The sequence below is a fragment of the Prinia subflava genome, chromosome 5, assembly GCF_021018805.1.
Source record: "Prinia subflava isolate CZ2003 ecotype Zambia chromosome 5, Cam_Psub_1.2, whole genome shotgun sequence".
Classification (NCBI taxonomy): domain Eukaryota; kingdom Metazoa; phylum Chordata; class Aves; order Passeriformes; family Cisticolidae; genus Prinia; species Prinia subflava.
Window position 1 is genome coordinate 55,329,513 of NC_086251.1, and position 9,617 is coordinate 55,339,129.

At 41.6% G+C, this 9,617-nt stretch overlaps 1 protein-coding gene across 9 annotated transcripts in view; it reads left to right on the forward strand.

The window, feature by feature from the left end:
* The window catches only part of CEP170B (centrosomal protein 170B), a 57,522-nt gene extending 49,777 nt beyond the window's left edge, over positions 1-7,745 (forward strand). For all 9 annotated transcript variants that reach the window (XM_063399482.1, XM_063399486.1, XM_063399485.1 and 6 more), the window contains 4 exons: positions 1,186-1,274; positions 1,764-1,857; positions 2,781-2,832; positions 3,559-7,745. In XM_063399482.1, the coding sequence (XP_063255552.1) occupies positions 1,186-1,274; positions 1,764-1,857; positions 2,781-2,832; positions 3,559-3,794 (471 nt within the window). In that variant the 3' untranslated portion in view covers positions 3,795-7,745. The remainder of the gene's footprint in view (positions 1-1,185; positions 1,275-1,763; positions 1,858-2,780; positions 2,833-3,558) is intronic.
* The last annotated feature ends 1,872 nt before the right edge of the window (positions 7,746-9,617 follow it).

Below are 9,617 nucleotides of genomic sequence, written 5' to 3' on the forward strand. Positions count from 1 at the left end.
TTCCTCTCTTGTGTAAAATGCCAGTAAAACTTGATGCTTGGTCACCTGTTCAGTGTCAGAGCCTTCTTAGACTATTTCACTGCTATCTTAGAGAAGAACTCAAACATCTCAACTTTGAAATTTGAAGCCCTGATAGTTTAATGGCACCTTACTTACTGTAAGTAAGGATTAAACAAGGGTTAAACATCCATTAACCAAGGATGCCTTTAATGGCATCCTGGTTAGAGCTGCTCATGGGGCAGCAGTGGCAGGATGTGGACCTGGGGAGGGTGTGTGTGACTGGGCTCGGTGCTGTGGCACAGCTGGCTTGCTGTGCCCTGCAGTCTGTGAGCATTGCTCCCTCCCACGTGTGCAATTTGATGTGATTCTTCTGGGCTGAGAGAGCAGGGTAAATCACGGGGGTGATGCTAAAGGGTGAGAAAACCTGGCCTGCACTTGAGGCTGGGGGTGGTGTTGGCATGAGGGGTGATGGTGCCAGGGGGAGGAGGAGAAAGCTGCTGATCCAGCCCTGGCTGTGGCTCCTGTGTGCTTTCTGCCTGCCAGCTGTGGTGGGAAGGAAGAGCTGGGGCAAGAGGCTTTGGGGAGGCAGTGCAGGCAGGAGGGGAGAGCTGGCTCAGCGCAGCCACTCTGGAGGTGGAGTGTGACTCACACAGGCTTCAGAGTGCCCCCAGCTTGATGTGGGCTTTCCTGGCAGAAGCCTGGAGGCTCTGCTGAGCCACAGGACTTGAATATTTGGGGTTGGATAGTATTTTGTTGTTACTTTTAATAAAGCAGGATGTAACAGCCAGGGATACCTGGCTGTGAAGATGGTTTGAACTCATATGTGTCACGTTAGATAATTTCAGCAAGACTGCTTGTAAGGGTTCTTGCATTTTGATTTGACTTCCGGGGGGAGTTTGTGAGGTGTGGAAAGTCCTAAGTGCTGTTTTTTCAGAAATGCTTCAATGCTTATGTTACTGCAAACAGCTATGTCTCTGTCTCTAGAAAAAGTCTGAACAAGTTAGTGTTAACCTTTTTGCCAAAGTGCTGCAATAGAGCTGCACGTCATCCTGATCTCCCTTGAACTTCAAGTATCATCCACACAAACAAAGATTTTCAGTGGAGATCATTTACTCTATAAAAAAATTCCCATTTTTTTAATATGCCTCTTTGCTAAAAGTTCTCCAATCTGTCCTCATATTTTAGGTAATCTTTGACAATCTGATGTTGAACCCAGTGTCCCAGTTATCACACACAATCCGTGAAAATACGGAAAACCTCGCTGAAAAAATGAAGTAAGTAACTTCTTGTCCTGACCTGAAATACTGACTTGCTACTTTTGGAAGATCCTGTACTGTCGTCTTGGAAAGTTTTCTAATCAGGATGCAGGGAATCTAGATGTAGGAAATTGTGTGTGTGTGTAGTGAAACAGAGGTGATATGATTATTTGCTATCACTGTACCTCATATCTTTAGGATATCTCTTGCTGTCTGTGCAGGATATGCAGCAGAAAATTGGTGGATTGTCTCTTTTTTCCTTTTCTGTACCAAGGCTCTTGTAAATATTCAGGTTAACAAGTTTGTGAAATCTTTTCAAAATTTGTTGCTCTAGAAGCATCAGTTAGGGAAGGACTTTGGATTATGTTCCTAAATCAGCTGAAAGGATCTTTGTCCAGCTGGTAATCCACTAATCTCTTTTGTTGCTACATTTTGTGATAATTAAGTCTTTTAAACAACCAGTTTTTAACAGCAGTTTTAAGATCTGCTCTACTTTTGGTGTTACAGGATTCTGTTTCAAAACTCAGAAAGGACCTGGGAGGAGATGGAGGCCAAAATCAATTCAGAAAATGAAGTGCCAATTCTGAAGACGTCAAACAAAGTAAGTCCATGCAGACAAATGAAATACTAAAGACTTCTATCCATGCAAGCTTTGTAAGAAACCAAACCAACAATCTCTGACCCTTCTCAAATCCATTTCTGAAATTTCTGGTCCATTTTCATGTGTTGAACTGCTGGGTTTCGTTACTGTTGGAAGTGTGACAAAGTGAGTTCTTTCTGTGGTTTTGTTTCACCAAACTCTTTCCCAGTTCCTTTGCAATCGATCTTCAAAGACTGGGTCTCCTCACAGATGTTGAAGTTCAGGGTCATTAGGCCTCATTTAAACATTTACCAAAGGGTCACCTGCCATGTGGTTGCTACAGCTTCAGTTGCAGACAGGTGTCTCTCGTGAATGTTTGTTTTCTTCACCTGTAACTGTTTGACATTAGGGCAGTAAAAATCCTCCTCAGGGTGAATTCACTCAGGTAATTCAGCCTCAAGATGGTGTTTGTGCTCTCATGACCTTTCAATGTCCTTGAAAGGGATTGTCAGTAAGGATTTAAGTACAGTAGTAGACCCAGCAAATATGATTAATGCTAAACAACCTTGTGCAAGACCTGTGTAGCATGGTGCTGCAGCAGTATAAATGTGGCCAAATGCCTTGTCTGGCCTAGGAGTTGAGTTTACAAATATCTTTGTGTATTTCATATTAAGGAGGAGTCTTTTTACAGGTGTAGCATTTCATATCTAAAAGCCACTGTGGCTGTGAGTGGGATGGTGTCGTAGCCCTTGGTGACATGATGCAGAGCAGGCTCCCTGTGCACTGACCAAATACACCTCAGTACAGCTTCTCTGTTAAATGAGCAAGGTTGGGCCTGACTTTGAATCTTCTTGATCAGATAAGGCAGAAGCAGCAAGATTAGATTCCTCTGTCAGTTGAGTACTTTGTTGCTTAATTTTCCATTCTGATGCTTTTGTTTCTAGGAAATCAGTTCCATCCTGAAGGAGCTCAGGCGAGTTCAAAAACAGCTTGAAGGTTGGTCATCTAAATGTTCCTGTTGTCTCTCAAGTGCCAGTAAAGTTGCACAAAATAAAGTCATTTTGGCCTGATTTGTCAGTGAAAGCTGGGAAAGGATGCAGAAGTTCAGGTTGTTGCCACAGTGCTCTCTGATGAGTGCATAGGGAATTAACAGTAGATTTATACTGCCAGATTTTAGGAAAATTTTTGACTATTGGAATGTAGAAGCTATTGCTGTAGAAGTGCTTTGTTTATGGTAATTAGCATATTCCCATAAGATAAACTGGTGCAGGACTGTTCTGATGAAATAATATTTAGCAGCTCTTCCAGCCAATAAGCTGTGCTATGCTTTTTGGACTTGAGTATTGGACATAGATCTCTGCATTAGGAAAAGCAAGACAAACTCTTGCATCATCTAAAAGCATAATAAAGGCATATAAAAACATCCAGGCATCATTTTGGGCTCCTCCTAAAAGCTTGCCATTTGTCTGCTGTGGTTTATCTTTCCCAATTTAACCAGAAAGTTGAGAGTCCACATCTCTCCAGTCTGGGAGAGGTTTTGCTTGTTAAAGCTGTTCAGACCTGAAGGTACTAATGAGGAAAAAACCTGACTAAAAGGAACAAAAGTACTGCTTACAGTTCTACTGCCTTCAAAATGAAGGCAGCAAACTTCTGTTTGGAAACTTGGCTGACTGCTGCTAACGTGTTTGTCTCTCTTTTTTTTTTTCCTCCCTTTTTCCCTAGTCATAAACGCCATCATTGACCCTACTGGAAACTTGGATATAGTTGCCAGTAACAAAGCATCTTCTGCTGCTAAACAATCTACAGCCACTAAAGTCAGGACTGCTAACAATTCTGGGTCCACACTGGAGACTTTGTCCCTAGCACAGATGAGAAACTACGCTCAGAAATCGAACTGTGGGTCTTCTAGCTTACAAGAGACAAATTTCATTCCAGATGGAGAGAAATATGTGATCTGATACAATATTTTGTATTGCTGTTATACTGTAATCTACTGTCGCATTAGTATTGTGTATGAGTGGTTTGTGGACAGTTTGTGTGGAGCAGTTGTTTAGATTGCTAACATGTTGCACAAAAAAGAAAAATCTATGCTGTGAGGGTGAATGGAAAGTCTGTGTATGCCTTTTAAACAAGACTAGCACTGTGGAGCAGCACATATTCAGCATAGAGGCAAACTGATTTTTACAAAATTACTCATTCTTCCAGTGTGCCATAAGAAAACAGGCTCTGCATATTTTCCATTCAACACTGCTGAGGCTAAAGTGTTCTTGCATTGGCCTGTTTATAACTATTCAGTTGCAATGAGGCTCAATTTGAAAAAAAAAAACAACACACCTTTTTGGTACTATATTTGTTTGGGTTTTATTTGATTGAATTATTTTGAAGTGTACAAGTGAGGCATTACACCTCTGTTGGAATCAACTTGCAAATCCAACAGAACGATTGTGCAATATCATGGGTTTCTGAGAGAAACCCTTACTGCAGTTGTGTAAGATTTCCTTTCAGAAGTCATAAAAAGACAACCACACTGAAGCTGTGCATCTGTTTTTCAGTCCAAAAATCAAAACAAGACAGAATAAATCCTTTTGGTTTTTTTTCTCTTGGGAAAGTATAAAAGTTAATAATAGTATGAATGTAAAGACTACTGATACAGCTACTATTTTTGATCATATTTCACACCCAAAGTTTGGGGCAGGTACGAAAAATTAGATTTTACAATTAACTTGCCAAATTTTCATGATTTTGGTACAAATGCTGTCTTTAAGCTGCTTTTCTTTTTTAATTTAAATATACAGTCTTTTCATAATGAGCTACAAATGCTCTTGGCTGGGCCAAAGACTGAAATGTTTGCAATTACACAATTGCAAAGAAAACCATCTGTTCCAGTGGCTCGTGGAATAAACTTAATTACACAGTTGCTGTGAACTAGTGCAATCACTTGACAGCACTGAAAAAATAATGGCCTCACTGTAGCTCCACCTTTATGGCTAGTTCTGTTATGGATTTTTTTTCAATGCAAAAGTGCTTGCAAAGGCCACCATTGTGGTGTTCTTCAGAAACTATTCAACAGTGTCAAGCACTTGGTACATTTGGGATTTTTGTCTCTGGATTTAATTTTTGGTCCGTTACAATCCTAGAAACACTAAACTTGTGTACAGTTGTTTGAGCAATTTCTTATTTAACAAAAGTTGAGGTTTATATTCTGTCTTTGTGTTAAACTGCAAAACACTAAGCAATTTTTGTTGCTTTAAGAGCAAAAATTTTGAGGGGGATCTCTTCCAGATGTGTTTGCTCCCAGTTTTTTCTGTCTTGTATCGATTCCTTTTTCATTCTTCCAGGTCAACAAATAGTAATCAGGTAAAGAAATTCTTTTGTAGCTGTGGAGGATACATTTACTGGGAAAGGTGAGCAGATGAGTTCCACTTTGCCCTCGTACAGTATGTAGTTTAACCAGTGAAAATGGTTTCCCAAGCTTGACTGCTTCTTGTGTGCTGACTCTATATTTTGGGGTGAGTAGTGGATTCCTTAGTTAGCTTCAGTAGTTACCTGAGCTTTTCTGCTAGGATGTTGTAACAGTGGGAACCTGTTAAAATAACTTAAATAAATAGGGATGCTCACAAAGTGTTTAACCTTACTAGTGAAGGTGGTGATTGCTTTCCTGGTGAAGCCAGTGAAAGCTTTCCATCAATTTCAGCAGAGACAAGATCGGTCCCAAAATGGGAGTTTGTCAACATGCCATTAGTTTATTTTTGAGCCTGCAAGATGCTGGCTGGTAAATAGTAGGTGCAGATATCCTTCTGAGATTTCCAGTAGCTCATCTGCTTGTGTGGAGATGCCCTTCCATGAAGAAACCTGCTGGATTTCACATAGATGAATGCAGAATAAAAAGAGTTCGCCCTTGATGTTGTTCTGCCTGTAATATACGCACTATCTGAATGTGTTAATTCAGTCGTTGATTCTGATCTGTCTTTTCTTGAAATACCTGACTGTGTCCTTGGTGAATATCATAAGTGGTGGTATCGTTCCTGACATATGAGACACAAGTTTTCAAGCCCTTCTTAGTTAGGGTTTGAACTGACCAGGTGCTACCCCAACTCACTAGGAGTTGAAGGACCTTCACAGATAAGGTGTTGCTGTTAAGTTTCAGTTTTGCTGTAGAGAAGAGTGAATTACTAAGAGGTACATCTGACTTCTCTGATTATTTGTTATTTCCACATCTTCATGGCTATGCGCAAGTGGATTCTGTTTCCCTGCAATGTGTCCTTGATGGGACTTCTGTTTACTTTCACTTGAAAATTGCTTGATTCTTCTTTGATTCTTGAACACATCAGGGAGGGATTTTCTCCCTTTGCTGCTCTGTTCTGGACTTGAGAGCGAGCCCACAGACACCTTGCATCAGTTAAATCAACCTGCAAAATACAGTACCTCTTCAAGTGACTAATGAGGATGCAACAATCAGTGTCTCTTGATAATTTGGAAATGAGTGTGTGAAGGCAGGGAGGATGCACAGCTTGATTTGTTTTATTTGTGGCTCAGCAAAACTGTAAAATGCTTCTGTGTCCTGACACAATGCTCATTCTTGGATCTTTGCATTTGAAAAGGTTTTGCCAGTCAACGATGAAACGCAACATATTTTTTCTTGTGTTCACTGCTTCTGAAGTACTGTGGTTTGCACTTGTCTGCTCCAGATAAGCCAAAGAGCTATCCACTCCTTTGCTGATTGTTGGTTCTTACAAGTGGTACTGTGTGCAGCCATGGAAACATGCCTGTGTGACTCCAGTGTGAACCTGACCCATGTGTAGTGGTGTATTTGGGGGGCCAGGATCAGTGCACGAGACTCCTGCTGCCCTCCATGAGCTGTGGATGGGCCCTGCATTGAGCTTGGCAGGGGTGGCACTGCCCTGTGTGTCACTCCTGTGCCACCTTGCTTTCATGTGTTCTGTGTCTGACTAAAGCAATGTAACAAAGGGTGGGATTTTCGAAGTCTTGGGGAAGCAAGTGCTCAGGTCCCTTTGGGTTTTTCATATGCCTTGGGTGCCTGATGCCCTGAGCACCTTCCAAAATCCCAGCCCTCAGCTCTTCCACTATACTTGAAAACTTTTCAGTTCGACGCTTTCAAATGTAAAATCCTGTTATTCTGTTCTGATGGGGTGAATGTAAATTCCTGTGAGGGTGTGTAGGAGCTTTGAGAGCGAGGATCCCACCTGTGTCTGTGGTGGTGTCCTGTTGTGGTCATGCTCCAGGGAGGAAAGAACATCTGCATCATCTTTGAGTATTTTAGTAAAGGTACAATTAGTGGAATGTTTACATACAGCCTACTGACAAAAAAGGAGACAAAAAAAGAGAAAAGATTAAAAAGTGTAAAGTATTTAAGTGCAAGACTCTACTATTTTTTTCTTGTTTTGCTGATCACACTAGCTATTTTTGAAGTTGGTAAATGTGTATAACTTTTGCAAAGACCAGACAGAACTACCTGTTCACTTTCAATGTGCCCCGTGCTGAATTGTGCCTATTTCACTCTCTGCCGTTGTTATGCTGCTGATTCTGCTGTTCTGAACTGTTCACTGGATCATTCCATTTGCATGCAACACAAATGCAAGCTGAGCTGTCTGAGAGTAAAGCTGAAACACGTTTGTATAACTTGAATCAATTAATGACTTTCTCTTTTCCACGCCCTCTTGAAATGCTGTGTATAATTTTGATTTGTTTCTTCTGCCCTGATTTCTTTCCACTTTTGGTTTGTTGTTCTTTTTTTTTTTTGAATGGTAATTTATTTTTGTTTGGATTATAGGCAGTATCTGTACATTTTGTTTCAAGGTGATATTGTGGATGTCTTTAAAAAACCAAATTCTTATTTTGTATAATTTTATCATAAAGTTGCTCTAATAAATCATTCTTTTATCATGTGACAGTGATGCTGAATTTTGTGCCATTAATTTGGAGGAGGATGTGTGTTTGATGGATGGATTGTTTCACCTGCCTGTTCTCACTGGGGTAAAGTGCAGTGCAATTACAGGATTGTCAGCAACTGAAGACTCAGTTTGACTGGATCAGTGCTGGTGGCACCTATGGCTGGGCAGATCCCTCTCCAAAGAGCAGGAGTCCCCTTATTCCCCCAGAACTTCCAGGGTTGAACTCCCTAAGTCTCTTTCATGTGAGGGTGCAATATCTGAATGTGGGATGTTGATATTTAATTTTCTGTGCTATTTTGTTTCATTGCTCTGATAACATGGTGGTTGAATCCAGCCTGGAAGTGATCATTCCCCAGGAGGTATGTGATTGCAGATACATCATCAGGCTTATTTTTTTGCTCTCACCTTATATAGATAGTTCATGTGTCTCTGAAATACTTTTTGATGTTTCTTTCATACCACCAGTGTTCTCCTTCCCTCCTGCAGTTCTGTCTGAGCTTTGCATCCTTCCTGGCACTTGAGAAATGATGTTGATTCCTCCTTCTCCTCTGCACTGCCTTCAGCCTCCCACCCTGCCTGGTGCCACGTGGGATTCTGCATTAGCACAGCCCCTGGAGGAAGCAGAACACATGCACATCAATAGTGCAGCCACTTCATTAATTTTTAACAGTTTGATTGAATAAACATAAGAGGCTGTGGAACTGCGGCCAAAACAATTTGCAACATCAGGAAAGCTGCTAGAATTGAAAAATGAAGGATAGATGGGAAAAGTAATGATCTCCTCTGTGCATCTTCCTGCTGAGCCTTCAGCTGCAAGCCTGGCTCTCCAACATCCTCAGCTGCTTTGGGAAATGGAGCCTGGTTCTTCATGTGTGCATAGCAGGGAACACCAGAACGCTTTGCCTTGAGCAGGGAGGGTTTCAGGAGCCTTTCTCAGAACAAAACCTTTAATCCTTTGGAGGAGACAGGTTCTATTTTTTGGATGTTGTGTGAATATCCAGCGGCAGGCCCCCTCTGCTGGGTTGTTCCCCTGCCATGGTGGCAGAGCACCGTGTCTTTCTCAGCAAAGATCCATGGGCTGTCAAAGAGCAAAGCCCTGCAGGTCCCAGCTGCTGAGCTGGGGCTGGTGTGGGGCAGCACTGGCCACTTTGGCTATGGGGTGTTGCTTTCCTTAATGGGGTGCAACCATTTGGGTGAACCCTGCAAAGACTCTGAGCACCAGCACGGGGGAGCTCACCTGTGCAGTTACCTGGAAAAGGTGTGTTATTTTAGTGGGTTGGCTGCTGGGCTCTGTGATTGATGTGGGCTGAGCAAGAGAAGCCAGGAACAATGAATATAAGAAAGTAGCACTCAGTAGAACTCTACCCTGATTAAGCCTTTTCTCCTCTGAACAGAAAATATTGGAAGTATACTTGCCAAAAGAGTTGGTGCCAGAACAGGTTTGTTCAACGCTAAGTGCTTCTGTCAACATTCAAATCACAGGAAGGAAAAAGAGACACCAAAAAACCCAAAATACAGCATCCACCTTGCACCTGCAGACACTTTCCAGACAAGAAGAGATGCAGAGGCATGGGTGAGGTTTGGTTTCAGTAAGAGCAATAACCACAGAGAGAAGAGAAGGAGTATAATTTTTATAGTACTAAATACATTCAACACAGCCTATACTGAAGTATTTTCCTAATACGTGCAGGTCATCTTTCCCAGGTGTGACTGGAGGGTGAGTGCTGCAAAAGATAAGTGACAAGACTGAGACAGCAAAGAACTCTGCAATCCCTTGCACTATATATTCATGGCTTTGTTTATTTGTTTGCAATTGAAATATTTTTCCAAGCAAAACATGGCTGGGAGGCATTTAGTATTTAATTTTAG